Genomic DNA, 20,000 nt, shown 5'->3' with positions numbered 1-20,000 from the left:
GGCCGGAATCGACTCACTGTGTACTTCAGAGCCAGGCCTACACACGTGACCTATAACGACACTGAGCAGACTAGTTCTGAAGCAGGGAGAGCAATGGCAAACCCTGTGGATTTAGAGGGGAAAGGACACTGTCAGAGAGGGATCTTTTAGGAGAACAGCGGGTGATGTTCTATTCAACATCTTTTAGGAGAACAGCCCGTGGTGTTCTATTCAAGATCTCTTAGGAGAACGGCACGCGGGTTTCTATTCAAGATCTATTAGGAGAACAGCACGCGGTGTTCTATTCAAGATCTATTAGGAGAACAGCACGTGATGTTCTATTCAATATCTTTTAGGAGAACAGTGCATGGTGTTCCATTCAAGATCTTTTAGGAGAACAGCATCTGGAACTTTTCCAAGGATGAGGCATGATTGCTGATTTAGGTTTTTTGTTTAGAAACAGGGCCTGGCTGAGAAGTCTGGGTGTCAGTGAGCATCTCTCTACTGGGTGTGTGTGTCTCTATAATCCTGTCATGCACAACACATGACTTGCAAAGATTTCACTTCTCTCTTCTGGTGACAAATCCCCCCCCCTCTCACATGTGAAAAAGACTGTCATTAGCAGGGTTAAAAAAAAACCTTGTGGCTGACAGACACCTTTTTATCAGGTGCTGTGGATGTGCAGGTGTCATAGAGGCCATTTGCCGTGTTACCATTTTCTGCGCTAACCGCTAACGCCCTGTCTCAGTCCCCTCCTCCCCCTCCCCCCTCTCCCCTGTGAATGGGCTTCGCGAAGCGGAGCGTGGTTCGGCAAATACGATCAGTTATGGGGGAGCGAGCAGCGGCTTTGGCGAGGAGATGATGAGGACGCCTGTCCGTTTCTTTAAAAAGAAAATTCCCGCCTGGCTCTCTGCTTCGCTTCCCTGCACGTTCGCCCTGGGAGAGGCAGAGAGGCAGAGTGGCAGAGAGAGAGAGAGAGAGAGAGAGAGATTGAGAGAGATGTGCTTGCTCTGCTATGCCCACCGCCGTCGCATAATGATATCAATGGCTTGAATACAAAAACACACAAACTCACAAACATAAATAGATGAACAAACAAATAAATAAATAAATGAATAACTAATTTGAGATTCTGAGGCAGCTGTGGGTAATCTGTGTGTTTCAGGGACAAAGCCAGAGCCAAGGCCAACTTTAGTTCTGCTCTATTTTTCTGCTCTGAGAGAGAGAGAAAGACACAGAAAGAGAGAGAAGACACAGGGAGAGATAGAGACAGAGAGAAAGACAAAGAGAGGAAGAGTGAGTGAGAGAGAGAGACAGAGAGAGAGAGAGAGAGAGAGAGAATGAGAGAAAAAGAGCCAGAAAGGGTAAAAGCAGAAAGGCAAGCCCACACACTACACACCATGATGATGATGAACCAGGAAGAGAGAGAAAGAGGAGGATGAAAGGAGGAGATGATGTGAGAAGATTGGGGAGGGGGAAGAGGAGGGGAGTATGAAGATGGGGAGAGGAAGAGGAGGATGATGAAGAGAACAAGGCAGACGCAGAGTTGGGATGAATGAGAGAGGACAAGGGTTGTGATGCGACAGCAGAAGAAGAAGGGAAAAAGGGGAGAGGATGACAGAGGAGAAGAGAGTACAAGGAAGGAAAGAAGAGAGAAGAGAAGAGAAGAGAAGAGGAGGGGAGCAGGTGGAGGGAGAAGAAACCCCATGTGAGAGCAGCCGGAGAAGAGGGGAGAAAGATGGAAGAGAGGAGAAAAAAGAGGAGAAGAGAAGAGTAAGGAGTAAGATGGAGCGGGAAAAGAAGAGCAGGAGAAAAGAATGCGAGAGGAGAGGAGAGGAGAGGAGAGGAGAGGATGGAGAGGACTGAGGAGAAAGAGGGAGTAGTTGACGGAGGAGAGTCGAGGAAGAGGAGCATTTACGGGGGTTGTTGGGAGAAGATTTCTGCTGCTTGGCACTGCTCCGGGACTGGTCGGGGTGGTAGGTGTTATAGTGCTGGTAGGGGAGGAAGTTGCTGTTGTTGTTGGCGCTGGACTCCCACGGAAGCGTCCGCGTGCTCCGCTGGACCTTAACTGCCCCGGAGGAGAGGACAGGGCAGGAGAGAGGGGGAGGAGAGAGGGAGGAGGGGGGGAGAGGGGAACACAGAGGCAGGGTGAGGAGCTGGGTGGTGTACACACACACACACACACACACACAAAGGCATGCACACACGTACATGTGTGCACTCACACCCACTCAACCAATTTCCTTCACACAGACATGCACACACACCAACACAATCATGGACATAGACACACAGCTCTACCCCTAACTCCTAAAACCAGGATCTGAGGACAGGAGAGTCCCTGTGCATGCTGGGACACTTCTCCTGGGCTCTCGGCGGTTGAAACAATAACACTGGTCCTCTGGGCAACAACAACAACAGGGTTAGACAAATTGATTGTCTATGTGTGTCTCTCTCTCTCTCTCTCTCACACACACACACACACACACACACACACACACACACACACACACACACACACACACACACACACACACACACACACTGGGTTTCAGTGGAGAAAGTGCGTGCTGCAGGTAATAGCATGTCACTTTTCTCTTCAGGTAGGGCGAGGATGCAACATGACTCACCTGTGTTTGTGTGTATATGTGTGTGTGTGAGAAAGAGAGGTAGAGAGAGAGAAAGAGAGGGTGCTGTGTGTATGAGTTATATGGAGTGTGTCATGTCAGTATGTGTGTGTGTGTGTGTGTGTGTGTGTGTTTTGAGAGAGAGAGAAAGAGAGGTAGAAAGAGAGGTAGAAAGAGAGAAAGAGAGGGTGCTGTGTGTATGAGTTCAATGGAGTGTGTCATGTCAGTGTGTGTGTGTGTGTGTGTGTGTGTGTGTGTGTGTGTGTGTGTGTGTGTGTGTGTGTGCGCTCTCAGCTCCACTCTTCCCTCAGATATTGCTGCTGGATATATTTAGACACGCCTTTGTGCCGGCACCACTATTGAGTGCTCAGCATGAACGATAGCCGTAGAGCAGCAGACGAAAAGGCAAAGAGAAGAAGGAAAGAGAGAGGGAAAGAGAGAGGGAAAGGGAAGAAAAGAAGGAAAAAAGGAAAGAACAGGAGAGATGATGAAGACACAGCGGTCAGAGGAGGACAGGAGAGGAGGAGAGGGAAGGAAAGGAGGAGAAGAGAGAAGAGAAAAGAAGACAAGAGGAGAACATCAGAGAAGCGGTGATCAGGAGAGCAGTCGAAAGGAGAAATGAGGAAAAGAAGAACGGAGGAAGAGAAGAAGAGAGAAGGAGAGGGTGAACGAGGGAAAGCGCATGAGAGAGGAGAGAATCTTTGGGTTCTGTGTGTCAGTGTCCTCGAGGAGATTAAAGTATGTTTGTGAAGAGACTCAAAGAAGAGAGCATTTCCTCTAGCTGGAGGAGAGAGTGAGGCTTCATCACACACACACACACACACACACACACACACACACACCTATTGTGGTCACCGCACTGGCTCCTGCTCAGAAACCAGATTCTCATATTACCACTTAATTTATCCACGTACACATTCTTGTGTGTGTGTGTGTGTGTGTGTGTGTGTGTGTGTGTGTTTGTGCGTGCACGTGTGTGTGTGTGATGCGACTACCCTCTCATCCGCTCAATTGAGAATGTGTTAAATCAGTGCATGTGGACTAAAGCATGGCATGGCGTAGTGGGTATGAACAGACTGCATCCTGCCTGCTGAAAGAGCGCAGACTGACGAGTCGTGCTCATCTGGCTTGTGCCTTCATGGTAGGGTCGTGGGAACAGTGGGAGTTTGGGAGCAAAATAACGGGATGAAAAGCACAAGGAGGCTGATTCCGTATTCCGTTGTGTATATGAAAACTGCCGGGGACCGCGCACGTCTGCAGTGAAAATGTTCCGCCTTTTAAAAGCAGGTGTTATCCAGTATGAGCGTTAGATGTGTGAATAGGGGAAACTCACAGAAATAATGGAATCAGTATTCTGAGCACCAGTTTTACTTATTTGTGCCATGTTAAAGGCAACCTTTACCTTAGTGTGTCTATTTAGGTCTTTCTATTGCCTTTACACTTCTCCACGTTCACAAGCCTGCTACACTATCGCTTCAGAGTATGGGGTAATTTTTTGGAGTGATGTAGAATTACCGCCCTGTATTATCTCTCTGTTTGATAACACCTTATTAGCATGACTATCAATTTCCTAATAGCTAAACTTCTGATTCCTTTTAATGTCGGTCAGCGGTTCTGTGATTCCATATAATTGTGCCCGCGACTGAATGATACAGTTCAGTGAGGGCGCCGCAAATTATGATGAGATGGCGGGTGACACGCATTGATTACGCGATCAGCCGCAGATTTAACGGAAATGAAAAGGCCCAGCGTGCTGAGTCGCTGTTTGTGCTGCCGCTCTCTAACATACGTACATCTGCCTCGACGCGAGAACACGCTCTCCAGAATTTACTCTCCAGAATGGGATAATGACAGAGCACTTTATTATGTGCCAATATTTCACAGAGTATCTGAAGAGGAGACACACACACACACACACACACACACACACACACACACACACACACACACACACACACACTCTACTACAGCAACCTGACTAATTGAGGTCACCCACTCACAGATAGAAGCCTTTCTGCTCACATTCCTGTGGACTCTGATTGCCTTTCTGAGGTACAGTTATCTCTCATATCTTAAAACATAATAATCCTGAATCTGACTGGTACAAAACCAAATGCATTCACTACAGAGAAGGTGCTTTTGCATACCTCCCTGACCTGCTGTCACCCCACACACACAGACACACACAGACACACTCTCACACACACACACACACACACACACACACAGTCCTATTATCTGCAGCTCTGAATTGCTCTGGTTGCCGTGGCGGCGATATAAATTCAGTTTTATCAGGCGCTTCCGCTGGCAGAGGATAATCCCGAGCAGCGTGTCGATCGCTCATTTCTCCCCTTAGCTGATAAGACGCGTCGGGGAAGCGTTAGATGCCAGAGAAATCTCCGGAATCCCACAGGAGGTAGGCCGGCGGCGTTGTGGTGAACTTTGCCATGACAACGGATGGTCCATTGACGTGGCGACACGGAGACACAGGGATACAAACTCTTGCTCGGCGACCAGGCGTGACAGTCGCAGAGACTGATAAAGAGGTGTCCTCTTTCAGAGGGGGTTCTGGGATATGTTTTCGGTTCTCTGGACATGTCAGGGGGAGTAAGATAGTGGCGCGACACCCATGATCCTTTGTTCCTGTTCAGTTATCTCTGAGTGCTCCTGTGTTCTTCACTGCTATCTCAGAATTAGTGTGTGTGTGTGTATGTGTGTGTGTGAGTCTTAATCGGAGTTCAGAATTGTAGTGTGTGTTATCTTGTTTCATAAAAACCTCTGTGTGTCATGGATGGATGTACCATGCTGTGGGCCCTTAAGGGCCAGTCTGGTCTGCTGGTGGGGGAGGATCTCCATCTTGACTGTGTGTGTGTGTGTGTGTGTGTGTGTGTGTGTGTGTGTGTGTGTGTGATGTGTGTAAGTACCATGCTCCGGGCCCTTGAGGGCCAGTCTGGTCTGGTGGTGGGGTAGGATCTCCATCTTGACATGTTCACAGGCGCTGGCCAGTAGCTGGGTGGCCTCGGCCAGAGTGCAGTACTCCATGCTGGTCCCGTCCACTGACAGGATATGGTCACCTGCGTGCAACGCCCCGCACCTGAGCACAACAGAACACCACTGATGTCACTTCCTGTCACTTCCACTCATGTCACACTTCTGATGTAAATTGTCTGACTAATAAATGGCCTATACACAGGTACACAGGTTTATGTAAGAAACTCATATAGTGTGTGTGTGCGTGTGTGTGTGTGTGAATGTGTGTGTGTGTGTGTAGGTCTATCTCTAAATCCATCCCAGGCCCATGGCTGCCTATGAGCAGTGTGTCTATCTCTAAACCCAGCTCCCTCCAGCTGTTTCACCCCTCCCCTCGTCGCCTTCATTAACATGACTTATTGGCTTTCTATAATTAGTGCCTCACACTGATCATGCTGAACTTTCAGCTTTTTCCCCCCTCACTCCAAGTCACGCTTGCTGCTTCGTTGCCTTTCTGGAGGTGGCACTTTATTGTCCGCCCCCCCCCCCCCCCCTCTCGCCTCCCCTCCACCACCACCCTCTGAACCTAGTGGCCTCTGATTGGACGAGCAGGTGAGGAGTGAGGCGGGTGGTGTTACCTGTCGGCGATGCTGGCGGGCTTGACCTTGTCGATGATGATGACCTGCTTGTTGCAGTACATGGAGGTGGACAGGGCCACGCCCAGACTGGAGCCCATTGTCTTCGCTACCTCCACCAGGAGTGGGCCCGTTGCCAAGGCCACAGACTCTGTGTGTGTGTGTGTGTGTGTGTGTGTGTGTGTGTGAGAGAGTAAGTGTATGTGTGTGCATGTGTGTGTGTGTGTGTGTGTGTGTGTGTGTGTGAGGTAAACAGAGAAAAACAGAGAAGGACAAACATTACACACAGATGTGACAAAGAGGCAGAGGATGGAATTACATCTCTGCAGAGATCTTCCCACACACACACACACACACCCACCCACACACACACACACCCACACACACACCCACCTACACATTAAAGCACACATTAGGGTGAAAAGAGTGACCTCCCGGGCCATGGAACTGGCCTACTGGAGGTAATTGCTTTGCATTGCTATGTTAGAGGCAGCACTAAAAGCCTTATTACTCCATATGTCTTTTGGGGGGTGGGGGAGTGTGTGTGTGTTACAGGGCAGTACACGTGCTATGAAGAACAGCACCATCTTTCTGTACTCAGAGAACGTATTACAAGGAAAAATGGGCTGACGACCCAACCAAACAGTCAGACACACACACACACACACACACACAGCCCCCAAACACAGAAACACACACACATACACAGAAACACACATCCACCCACAGACACACAGAAACACAGAAATACAAACACACACACACACACACACACACACACACACACACACACACAGAGCTGGCTGGCGCTGAGCGAGCCAGAGAGAGGGGGCGTTTTGGAGAGAAATCCCTGTGCTGCTGAGCATTGATGAGATCCCCGCTCCCAGGCATGGCAGACATATGCTGCGTGAGGAGGAAGTCGCCGCTCTCCAAGCAGCAGCAGCAGCAGCGGAGGCAGCGGCAGAGGCAGTTTCACAGCCCAGCAATGGAAATCGAATCAGATCGAATGCGACTGCCTGCAATTAGGCCACAGGGCTTCCACGCCTCTTGCAGAATCAGCATGGGTTGTTCATCTGAGAGTTAAGAGTGTGTTGCCGGTGTGTTTTCACACACACACACACACACACACACACACACACACAACTATGAGGCATCACAGTGGAATGAGCAGGCAGAGAGTGACAGGAGGGGGTAGAACGGCATCATGGGAAGAGTGAGAGATTTCATCTAACACTCGCCCTTTCCTCTCCCTGTCCAACCTTTCCTTTCCACCTCCCTTCATCCCTAACCCCAGTCCTCCTCTCTCTCCCTTCATCCCTCTCTCTCCCTCTCCCTCCCTCCCTCCTCTTCATCCTCTCTAAGTCCCTCTCTAAGTTTAGATGATGTTCTTCGATGTGGATGTGCTTTTATTTCGGAGCCTGACTTGACTTGAGAATAAAGACATAATAAAAACAACAAGGCTTAGAAAGAGGGAGGAACATAAACAGGGGAGGGAGAGCATGAGGAGGTGGGAGTACGAAAAAGAAAAAAGAAAAGAAAAGAAAAGCACAGTGATCGCTGGAGGGAGAGCGTAATGATCGAATATCTGATGAGAAAGAAAGTTAAAAAGAGAAAAGGAGAGAAAAAAAGAAAGAAAGAACGAAAGACGCGTCAGAAAGCCGAGGCTACCTCGTCCCCTGTTCCCCCTGCTACCGCAGTTCTCCTTCCTGCCGACCCATTTCCCCTCAATTGCACCACTTATGCAAGCAAAGATTATTGTAATAAGATCTTCCAGGGACCATTAAGACCAAATCAGCCCAATAGAGTTTGATTTCATCTGCAGACATCTCTATGCGTTCTGTTCTTAGCATCAAGTGAGCTGTCCACACTGGCTAATTTGATTTGCGGTGTATTTGGTGTTTATCTCAGACCTTCTGTTAAAAGGACTGGGATTCAATTGAAATAAATGGAGTACAGAGAGTGTTGCCTTTTTGTATCTTGAAAGAAAAATCATTGATGTTTTTTTTTTGCCTCCTCTGCTTCTCTCTGGCAGAATGCAACTTTGAGAAATTCCCCTGTGATGATGGCGCAGAGACACAAACACTGTGTGTGTGAGTGTGTGTGAGTGTGAGTGTGAGTGTGTGTGTGTGTGTGTGTGTGTGTGTGTGTGTGTGTGTGTATATATGTGTGAGTGTGTGTGTGTGTGTGTGTGTGTGTTCTGCCCTCAGCAGGGAACAAAGTAATTACTTCCGGATCACAGCCCAGCAAAGGCTTCAAAGATCTCGCCCCTGTTCCATTCTATCAATCTGTAAATCTTCTTTTCATTTTCTGGTGTGTTCTCTCGTCTCATCACAACACACATTGTGTCCTTGTACTGACACAAACTTATACACAGATGTCTTTACACAGAAATACACACATACAGAGACCCACATAGGTGTGCACACACACAAACTCATACACACACCCCTCTACAGAGCAATACACACATACAAAAGCCTCATGCACACGCACACACACAAATGCACACGCACACACACACACACACACACACACACACACGCACACGCACACTATCAGCAAATGCCTGCTAGAGTTTACTTTGCATGCTACGGCTCAATCAGGCCTCTCTCTCTCTGACATTCAGAAATTTTATATGAAAACGAGCAGCATCGACCCTCAACCAGGACTGCAAAATAAAATGTCCATTTTCCCTAATGGCTTAATCATTAAAGCCTTCTCCTGTAGCCCTCAGTGATGGGGGCCCCTGCAGTCCAGCTCTGATTGGAGAGATCCCCGCAGTACCCCTCACACCACCCTCACACAGACAGACAGACAGACTGACGCAATTAAAAAGACATTTCAGGAATAATAATCTAATTAGAAAGAACAACTTATAATAAACAGGATTGACTCTCTGTTGAGTGTTGTTCTTTTTCAATTCAATGTATTTATTTTATTCAATTAAATTTTATGGATATAGCGCCAAGACAATAACATTGTCTTCAGGTGCTTTACAGAGCCCAGGGCCTGAAAGCCCCTTAAGAGCAAGCACAATTTGTTTTTAACTCATTCATATTCTCTCATTCTTTTCATAGCAATCATTCCTGCTTTCCCTCGCTCTCTCTCTCTTCTTTCTGTGCTCTCTTTGTGTCTTTAAACTCAATGGCTACCTGGAGAGCTGTATTGAATGAGACATTTTAGCCAGCTGGTCTGAAATGCCAGGTGACGACTCTTGTCAGACCAATCAATCCTTCCCCTTTCTGAGGCTCTATAGCTCTTCTAAAGGCACCGGGGCCGAGCTTTTAAAAGACCAAAGAGTGCTATTCCCTCTTTGGTGCTCTAAAAGTCAACTCCTTGATTTTTTTTCTGCAGTTATGGCACTTAAAATGCTAAGTTATTGCACTTAGAATGCTAAGTCGCACACGTTTGACTTTCCTTTGAGACTAATATCAGGGCCTGTATTACCATCATGATTCACCGCACGAAAGCAAAATGGCCAGATTCTAGGTCATGATGTTATGATGAGGGACACATGCCTGATTTACTCGCCTGTGTGTTCTTCCCAGGTAGCAACTAATTAGGACTGGCACAGACTGGCACAGACTGGCACATACTGGCACATACTGGCACATCACAGGATCTGGTCTGTGTCCAGTGACAACAGTTATTGTGTATCTATTTGGTCTTTGCCTCAAAGGACACATTAGTTTGCATGGCAGCACACTGCATTACCCTGATATTAACTAACTACTAACTAACCTAACTACTGATGAAACTGGATGTACGGACACTGACTGGCTGATTGAGTCCTCGCACCGGATCAAAGGGGCAGAAGGTGAATCTGATTGGCCGGTGGGCCCCACTCACCCATGATTGACACGTCATACTCGATGAGTAGCGTGGCTTCCTGGCCGCACTGCTTGAGGATGCTCATGGCCTCTGCGTGAGAGGTGCCGTGGAGACGGATCCCGTCGATGCTCAGCAGCCGGTCCCCAGGCTTAACGGTACCTTCCCTGAGAGAGAGAGAGGGATAGAGAGATATTAGATAGGGAGAGAGAGTGGGGGGAGAGGGAGAGAGGGGAGAGAGAGAAAGAGAGAGAAAGTGGGAGAGGGGAGAGAGGGAGAGAGAGAGAGAGAAATGGGAGGGAGAAAGAGAGAGAGAGAGAAAGAGGGGAGAGGAGAGAGGGAGAAACGAATGAGGAGGGGAGACAAAAAAGAAATAGTTGTTAAGTTCATTAAGGAAAATGAAGAAATAATAGACAAAAGAGAGAGAAGAAAGGAAAGAATAGAATATAAAAAAGACAGTGAGAAAGAACAGAGAACGAGGACAAAAAACAAAACCAAAAGAGTCCAACAAAGGGGACGGGGCAAAGAGAGAGGAAGAACAGAGACCAAGCGACAGATGGGTGGAGACAAAAACACACAAGGCCTCCAGGACAAAATGTTTTCATACGCCAGCCTCCAAAACAATGAACAATAAACACAACACCAACAAAGGCACAAACAAGCTGAGGTCTGCTGAGTTCAAGAGCACAATAAAGGAAAGAGGGAGAGGCTCAGAAGCACTCTATAATCCTCGCGTGCGTCTGTCTGTCCATCCGTCCGTCTGTCTGTCTGTCTGGGCTGGGCGCTAGCTAACACTACGGCTCGAATGGAAGTGAATGGAATTCCAGTGGAACAGAGGAGCATGTTAGATCATTGTTTCGGTGATGAAGCCTAATAAGTCATTAGGTGGCGATCAGTGGTTTGCTGGAGCTAGAGCTCAGAATCTGCAGTCGGGTTACGGGTGCCATGGATAAACCTCCGGAATCTTCCGGAGTATGACAGAGACAGAGAGAGAGAGAGAGAGAAAGAGAGAGAGAGAGAGAGAGAGAGACAGAGAGAGAGAGAGAGAAAGAGAGAAGTCCCCCTCGGGAACGCTTCGGGTGGACAAGCGCGTGATCTAATGCGTAGGGGGAGCCATATTTTCCAGGCTCATCTCTCAGGCGCTTTTCCTGAACCAAATCTTTGCCAGGGTGTTTCGAACTCCCCGAGGGGTGCTTACCAGCTTAGTATGATTTTATCGTAATCCACCCGCCATCCCTGAAATGCTCCCTAATGGACACACACCTCCATCACCTCCACCGCCTGCCGTCCAGTGAGCAGCGACACCGCCTCCTCCCCACACAACAGCCCCCTTCAGTAACTCTGGCCCAAATTGATGCCTTGTTCTGGACAATAAGACGCTGCAACCTCCACTCCCCTCCCCCCGCCCCTCCCTCCATCACTCCCCCAGGGCTGGCTGTGTGTACGCTGGGACACCTGGGTCGTTTCTCACTCAGTTAACTCTACAGGCCGGCACTGACACGGTCCGGCTGCTGCAGGATATAGCAACACACACACACACACACACACACACACACACACACACACACACACACACTGTCAGATCCAGGTCTGATAAAGCGAAGAGAGCGTGTGTGTGTGTGTGTGTGTGTGTGTGTGTGTGTGTGTGTGTGTGTGTGTGTGCATGTTGGATATTGGGGCGGGACTGGAATATTCTTGCGGCAGGAGTGAGATTAGCATAGAGGTGGATGAATATTGATGGAGGATTGAGGGGAAAAGGAGGAGGTAGGATAGAAAGAGGAGAGGAGAGGAGAGGGGCAGAGGGAGTAGAAGTGTGACGGGAATATTAAGGAGCTTGAGAAACGGGAAATATATACGGCCGCAGAGAAATCACCAGCGTCCATCCAGCGGCTCCTCCACCCAGCAGTAAAGTTCAGTAACACGGGTAATTTATTCAGCTTTGAAAGGGAAGGGGTGGAGGGCGGGGGCAGGGGTGGTGAGGGCAGAGGGGTTGTGAGCAGGCCAATTTATCAAAATTTTAGAAAAAAATGAATGTCTGTGTGTCTGTGTGTGTGTGTGCGTGTGAATGTGTATGAATGAGAGTGTGCGTGTGTATGTATGAGAGTGTGCGTGTGTATGTGTGAGTGTGCGTGTGAGTGTGTGTGTGTGTGTGTGTGTGTGTGTGTGTGTGTCTTTTGCATGTGCAGCAGAACTCCTGTTCAAGTATCTCTTGTTCTTGAGTGGATTATGTGTTCTATTGTTCATGTCAGTGTTCCTGTTCCTCTGAGTAATTGCGGTTGTGCTGCTCAAGTATGCACGTATCAGGGTTTGATTGGTCATGTCTTGATGTGGGCTCAGCCATCTCACCTGTCTGCTGGACCACCTGGTCTGATGGTCGTTATGACAATAGGGCGGGATTTGTTTCTGTCCTCATGGGCACCACCTGTAGACACAGCACTGACGTTAGTCTATAGTAGATTAATGCAATGCATAAGAACACACACACCTATGCACATAATACATACCCACACACATACATATCTACACACACACACACACACACACACACACACACACACACACACACACACACACACACAGTCCTGTTTCAACATACTGCAATCCACTGATGTTCTTCCCACCAGACTGTGGCATTTCATGTCATCTAACTGGGGTATAATATCTATCCATTAGTAATGTCTGCCATCATAAATATGGTTAAAGCTCCACAGCAGCTTCAGGGGAGTCCAATATCTCAGTCTTATCTGGTTCCTGACAGCTCCTTAGCATAAGCGCTGTTTATCTGTTATCTTTGTCATGAGGGTGTGACACCTCTCAGTGGGAGAGTATATTATTGGTCACAACTTGGAATAACAAACAATGACAATAACAATAACGCTCAACTAGGGAGAAGTGTGCTAGCTGTCACATTTGGAATGTCGTGTGCTTTGGCTGACAATACGGGAGTGTGTCGCCTGATATAACACATGTGTAATGTGTCAGGGGGAGAGTCTGATATTTCAAAGTGTGATGTGCCTGTCTTCACAGCGGGAAGGGAAATGTATCTGTCGCGACCATGCGTGTATTGACATCTACATCAGATACAGGCAGGATGCTGCGTTCCTCTACAAACAGAGACGGAGGGAAGTGAACACAGCATTCCATGTGACGACATTGCGCGGGTTTTCTGAGTTTTCCATGACTGTTTGAGTCTTTGGATTCCTCTGCACTCGCATGTGAGCTTTCTAAGATGAAAGAAGAAATCATCAGAACATCCTTTTTTTTCTTCTCTTCCTTCGTTTTGTAGAACTGAAATAGGGGGGCGGGGGGGGGGGGGGGGCGGTCTGCGACCTTGAAGTTAACTTTCTTCCCTCTTCAAACGACTTTGCTGCTTTTTAGCCGAACGCACTCCGCTTTCTTCTTCCGCGCTTCAGCGAGGGGCCGAGTGCCACGCGTAAATATAGTCAAAGAGATGGAAATGAAGAACCGGCGATGCAGAGTTAAAAATGATTTTTTCCCCCGATTCGCTTTCTTCCTCATGCCTACACTGATGATGGGCCGGAAAACACTCCTCTTTGTGGAACTATTCACGGACGACTCTTAACCAAGGGCCCCTGGACGCCTATTAAATGCATTATTCAGGAAGGCAGAGCGGGAGAGAGTAGAGAGGGGGAGACACAGCAGGTGCCAGGAAGAGTTCATACCATCCGTCTGAACACATCCACCCCCCCAATAGGATTTCTTAAAAACATCTAGACTGTAGAGCTACATTTTGCTGAATATGTTTCATAAGTGACACTTTACTTGAGCACTATGTTATAAGACTGTTATAACGATGTTGTAAACATGTCATAGCTAATGGCCAGTAATATAACAGTGTCATTTGGCCATTATGCTTGATGCCATGACAGCTTAGAAGCATGTGCCATTGGAAGTCTGTGGTCATTGCAATATGATTACAATATGACACTGTGTGATTGCAATATGACACTGAATACTGACTGATGTGTTTATAACCAGCTCATGTCACTCTGATGATGGATGGTTCAGGTGTTACCCTATGGGAAAGACCTGATAGTAATGTGTGAAGAGATGAGGGGAAGGGGAGATTAAAAGATTAAACTCCCAGATTCATCAAATTCACCTCAAATTCCTATCGATGAGTTAACATCCGTCTTATTGTGTTTACAGCAATATCACGACCAGATATGTTTCCGTTTTACCGTAACAACCTCGTATATAAATGAATCCAGGCTTCTGTTCAAGTGCTTGACGCTAGCACATCATTATTCTCAGTGTTATTCCACTGGAGAGTGAGCGCCCCTGGTTATGTTGTTGTGTTGTGTGGTGATGAGATCCTGTTCCCCAGAGCTGTTGTGTGTTGTCTTGTGGCTGGGCATCTGCAGCCACTGGCAGAGCCTTTGGGCTCATGTGTGTGTGTGTGTGTTTGTGTGTGTGTGTGTGTGTGTGTGTGCAGAGCCTCTGGGCTCATGTGTGTGTGTGTGTGTGTGTGCAGAGCCTCTGGGCTCATGTGTGTGTGTGCAGTAAATACATGCAGCAGACAGGATGGAGTCATTTGCTCTAGTCTGTTGCATACGCACTCGTGCAGAGTTTCTGTAAATTGAAAACATGAGTTTTTATTTCTAATGAAATCTCACACACCCAAACATTGCACACACGCGCGCACACACACACACACACACACACACACACACACACACACACACACACACACACACACACACACACCTCTGATGACGAATCCAAATGTGTTGCCTTCCTTGTGTAGAGTCACCTCCACATTTTTGAACATCACCCCTGAGCCCTGAACAGCTGTGGAGAGACAAGCCAGCATGTTACAGCAACAACATACCACACTCTCTCTCACACACACACACACACACACACACACACACACACACACACACACACACACACACACACACACACACACTCATACATACACACACAAACGAGCATGCATGCTCATAAACACACACACACACACACATATACACGCGAGCATGCACACTCAAACACACCCACGCACACACTCAAGCACACCAACATGCTCACACAGACAAAAACAAACACACACACACACACACGCACACTCACACTCATAAACACACACGCACACAAACGAGCATGCACACTCATAAACACACACACACACACACACACACACACACGAGCATGCATGCTCATAAACACACATATACACGCGAGCATGCACACTCAAACACACCCACACTCAAGCACACCCACATGCTCACAGACAAAAACAAACACACACTCACACTCATAAACACACACGCACACAAACGAGCATGCACACTCATAAACACACACACACACACACACACACGCGAGCATGCACACTCAAACACACGCGCACACACACAGACACACACAGACACACACACACACACACACACACACACACACACACACACACACAGAGCCACTCAGTAACACCAGAGTGTGTCTGCTGAACTGATTTGAGAGTCACCCCCTGAGTACCTCATTAAAAATTAAAGCAGACAGCTAATCAAATATTTTACAGTCCCTTATTTGGTGACCGCTGTTCATTTGAAACTTTCATTTGTTGAGAATGCAGATACTTGACTTTAGACTAACACATAGAGCCTTTTCAACAGAAATGGAAGACATACAAGCAATTACTACTTCTCATAGGTAGGCCATCTTACTCACAATGCAATACACATTACTACAACAGGATGGTTTGTGTTTGTATGTTCTTTCTATGCAATACAACACCAGACGTGCAATTCAGGAATTATCCAAGCAAGTAAGGCATAATGCATTGTGTAACCTCATAAATATTGATAACAACCCTTCATTCCTGTAGGCAGACACAAGGAACCACATGTGGCTCGACAGTAAAAGGGACCTGGGGGGGCTTGGAAACGTTAGAAAGAACAGACATTAGGTGGACCGTGCAGGACCAGGAACAGGACTGAAAAGCTAGGAGATAGTCCACTCTAACCTCACTTCAGGCCCAGGATCAGGACTGAAAAGCTAGGAGATAGTCCACTCTAACCTCACTTCAGGCCCAGGATCAGGACTGAAAAGCTAGGAGATAGTCCACTCTAACCTCACTTTCAAGCAGCTGGGCACGCCGTCACATCACCGGTTCAATAAACCAGATTACTGTTTATGGTCATCTTCTGGCCCGAGGCTCAACCGACTAGCGCAAATAATCTTTCACTTTCTTACCCTGAGCCTTTCAGCTGAATAACAGCCCTTCATATGCCATCAAGAGCAGTGCGAGAGGGAAGTTCCTGTGGCTTGTTAGGGAAAGTGGTCACATTCAGACTGGTCATTTGGATGATCGTGACGTGGCACAGGCATTGGGTGATGGCAGCGAGTGTGTGCAGTTCCAGTACTCACAGACAGGGGGCAGCTCATATTCCACCTCAAGCACCACCCGCTCCCCCACATTCTTCAGGAGGCTGATGATCTCGTCGTGCCGGAACTTGGTCAGGTTGATGCCGTTCACCGACTTGATGTAGTCTCCCACGTTCAACTGGTCACTCCTACAGGGGAGAACGGGGGGATAGAGAGAGAATTTTACATTTGATAATAAAACACTGTCTTTGATGAAGGGTACTTGCAATACACCAGACAAGATAGTAGAATGCAAAATACAAAACTTTATTATGATTGGGCTGATAGGCTCCTTGAACTCCTTCCTGGAACTAAACAAGAAAGAGCTGAGCGAAATTTTTTATCTCCAGCTCTCAACACAGGTTCAGGAAAACCCCTTTGAACGTGTCGCTGTAGTATCAATGAATCCACCCATTTAGCACGGTTTCTCCTTATTATTCGCCTCCACAACCAAAAGATCAAGGGCTGACAACAGTAGTGCCATTTGCAACTTCTTATCAGACATGTTCTCGATTACAGGTTTATATTACTAAACAGTCTGTGTTGAGCGAGAGTTGTGTGAAAATGGTATGCAAAAGCTGTTTGGTTTACAGTTTGTATATTCACAGTCCTAGGTCATCCGATTTTCCCCTTTATAAATGACAAATACAGACTACGCCACCTGCTGGTATGGAGAGTTATTGCCCCTCACGCAAGTGCAGAACATATGTGCTAGTTAGCCATTGACTCTAGTCTTTGGGGTGTGTTCAAGTGCAAATTATTGGCCCCGGACACAAAGCAACGTGAGACAATACAACAGTCAGCCTTCATTGCCACTAGTTCTTTGATATCAGTTTGGAGCGTCTCAGGCTTAAGAGAAGAGATAATAACAGAGAGGTCATGAGAAAAAGCTGGCTATGAGGTAGAAATAAATAAAATGAATGAATGAATGAATGAATGAAAGAAAGAGAGGGAATGGCAAAGTGGCGATAGAGAGGGTGAGTGGAGGGTAATATAAAGCTGAGTTAAGGAGAGAAGTTGAGTCAGCTCAGTGAAAGACAAGAGAGAAAGAGGGAGAGAAAATAAGCAAGACTAGAGAGTGACAAATACAGAATGAGGTGGCAAACACAACAGAGAGATGGGAGAGAGAGAGAGAGAGAGAGAGAGATAGAGAGTGAGAGAAAGAGAGAGGGAGCTAGGCGCAAAATATAATCTAAAGCGGGGGAGTGGTTGAGGTGAATGAGTGCTGGCTTTGATACCATCACCATAAAAGAGAAGAATGCCAACTCTCACCCTATCTCTCTCCATCTGAGACACGCACTCTCTTTCTCTTTCTCTCTCTCTCTCTCTCTCTCTCTTTCTCTTTCTCTTTCTCTCCAGGATGTTTACACACAATTGCTGCACCCTGATAGACTCCAGCCAAAGCCTGTGGGCAGCTTTGGAGACATTTCTCTCTTTCTTTTGGAAGTGGGTGCATCGCTCTTGTGCTATTTTGGTGCATAGCTGTGCCATGCCATTTTTCTCTTTCCATTCTGAATGGGCCACCATGGGCTTCATCCTCTCCTAGCTTGGTAAAGTGCCTGGGGCAGGGGGTGGGTGGGCAGCATGTGGGGAGGAGGGTAGAGCCCAGAGCGGTGAGGGGGGGGGGGGATTTCAGGAGATTTGCAAGGGCTGGGGTGGGGGCAGGGGGAAAGCCATTTCTCCTAGCCCAAGTCCAGTTCCAAACAATGCCAAAAGCTAAATGTGTGAATCAGTCCGTGTGTATGTGTGAATCAGTCCGTGTGTGTGTGTGTGTGTGTGTGTGTGTGTGTGTGTGTGTGTGTATGTGTGAATCAGTGCGTGTGTGCGTGCGTGTGTGTGTGTGTGTATGTGTGAATCAGTGCGTGTGTGCGTGTGTGTGTGTGTGTGTATGTGTGAATCAGTGCGTGTGTGCGTGCGTGTGTGTGTGTGTGTGTGTGTGTGTGTGTGTGTATGTGTGAATCAGTGCGTGTGTGCGTGCGTGTGTGTGTGTGTGTGTGTGTGTGTGTGTGTATGTGTGAATCAGTGCGTGTGTGCGTGTGTGCGTGTGTGTGTGCGTGCGTGTGTGTGTGCGTGCGTGTGTGCGTGCGTGTGTGTGTGTGCAGTGCTGTGAAAAAGTATTTGCCCCCTTCCCAATTTCTTCTATTTTTGCATATTCGTCACACTTAAATGTTTCAGATCATCACACTAATTTTAATATTAGACAAAGATAACCCGAGCAAACAAAAAATACCGTTTTTAAATGATGATGTCATTTATTGAAGGAAAAAAGCTATCCAACCCCACCTGGCCCTATGTGAAAAACGAATTACCCCCAATCAACCAATAAACCAAATGTAATTAATAATTTGGTTCAATTTCACTAGACACATCCAGGCATGATTACTGCCAGCCCTGTTGAATCAAAACATCACTTAAATAGAACCTGTCTGGCAATGTGAAGTAGGCTAAAAGGTTTCAAAAAGCAGTACATGATGCCGCGATACAAAGAAATTCCAGAACAGATGAGACACAAAGTCATTGACATTTATCAGCCATTTCTAAGGCTCTGGGACTCCAACTACCACGGTGAGAGCTATTATCTACAAATGGAGTACATTCCGAACAGTAGTGAACCTTCCCAGGAGTGGCCGGCCAACCAAAATTCCTCCAAGAGCGCATCAACAAATCATCCAGGAGCCCAGACTAACATCTAAAGAACTGCAGGCCTCACTTGCCTCAGTTAAGGTCAGTGTTCACGATTCCATAATAAGAAAGAGACTGGGCAGAAATGGCATCCATGGGAGAGTGCAAAAACCACTGCTGACCACTGCATAATTGACGGGAACCATGAATTCTGCTCTCTACCAGAAAATCCTGAATGAAGATATGTTCGGCCATCAGTTTGTGACCTAAAGCTCAAGCGCAGTTGGGTTATGCAGCAGGACAATGATCCGAAGCACACAAGCAAGTCCACCTCCGAATGGCTCAAAAGAGACAGAATAAAGGCTCTGGAGTGGCCTGGTTCTGACTTAAATCCGATTGAGATGCTGTGGCATGACCTTAAACGGGCAGTTCATGCTTGAAAACCCTCCAATTTGGCGGAATTAAAACAATTCTGCCAAGAAGAGTGGGCCAAATTCCTCCACAGCGATGTAAAAGACTCATTGCCAGCTGCCAAGGGTGGCACACCCAGTTATTAGGTTTAGGGGGGCAATTACTTTTTTACATGATAATGTAGGTTTTGAATAACTCCTAACCTTCAATAAATGAAATGATCATTTAAAAGCTACATTTTGCGTTTACTCACGTTGTCTTTGTCTTATATTATAATTAGTTGGGTGAGCTGAAACATTTAACTGTGAAAAATGAGCAAAAACAGAAGAAATCGGAAAGGGGGCAAATACTTGTTCACAGCACTGTATGTGTTTATGAGTGTGTGTGAGAGCGTGTGTGTGTGTTTGTGTATGTGTTTATGAGTGTGTGTGAGAGAGTGTGTGTGTGTTTGTGTATGTGTTTATAAGTGTGTGTGAAAGAGTGTGTGTTTGTGTCAGATAGTGTGTGCAAATTGTGAAACAAAGATCACAAAGCTTTG

General features: G+C 47.2%; 1 protein-coding gene across 2 annotated transcripts in view; it reads right to left on the bottom strand.

Moving 5' to 3' along the window:
• The window catches only part of grip1 (glutamate receptor interacting protein 1), a 125,822-nt gene that overhangs the window by 57,267 nt on the left and 48,555 nt on the right, over window positions 1-20,000 (bottom strand). For both annotated transcript variants that reach the window (XM_031558182.2, XM_031558183.2), the window contains exons 4-10: window positions 16,433-16,578; window positions 14,768-14,851; window positions 12,386-12,461; window positions 10,061-10,206; window positions 6,215-6,362; window positions 5,531-5,700; window positions 1,898-2,047 (exon numbers count right to left, since the gene is read on the bottom strand). In XM_031558182.2, coding sequence (XP_031414042.1) covers window positions 1,898-2,047; window positions 5,531-5,700; window positions 6,215-6,362; window positions 10,061-10,206; window positions 12,386-12,461; window positions 14,768-14,851; window positions 16,433-16,578 — 920 coding nt within the window. The remainder of the gene's footprint in view (window positions 1-1,897; window positions 2,048-5,530; window positions 5,701-6,214; window positions 6,363-10,060; window positions 10,207-12,385; window positions 12,462-14,767; window positions 14,852-16,432; window positions 16,579-20,000) is intronic.

Source organism: Clupea harengus, chromosome 21 (assembly GCF_900700415.2).
Source record: "Clupea harengus chromosome 21, Ch_v2.0.2, whole genome shotgun sequence".
NCBI lineage: Eukaryota > Metazoa > Chordata > Actinopteri > Clupeiformes > Clupeidae > Clupea > Clupea harengus.
This window is presented reverse-complemented; position numbering and strand designations above follow the sequence as displayed.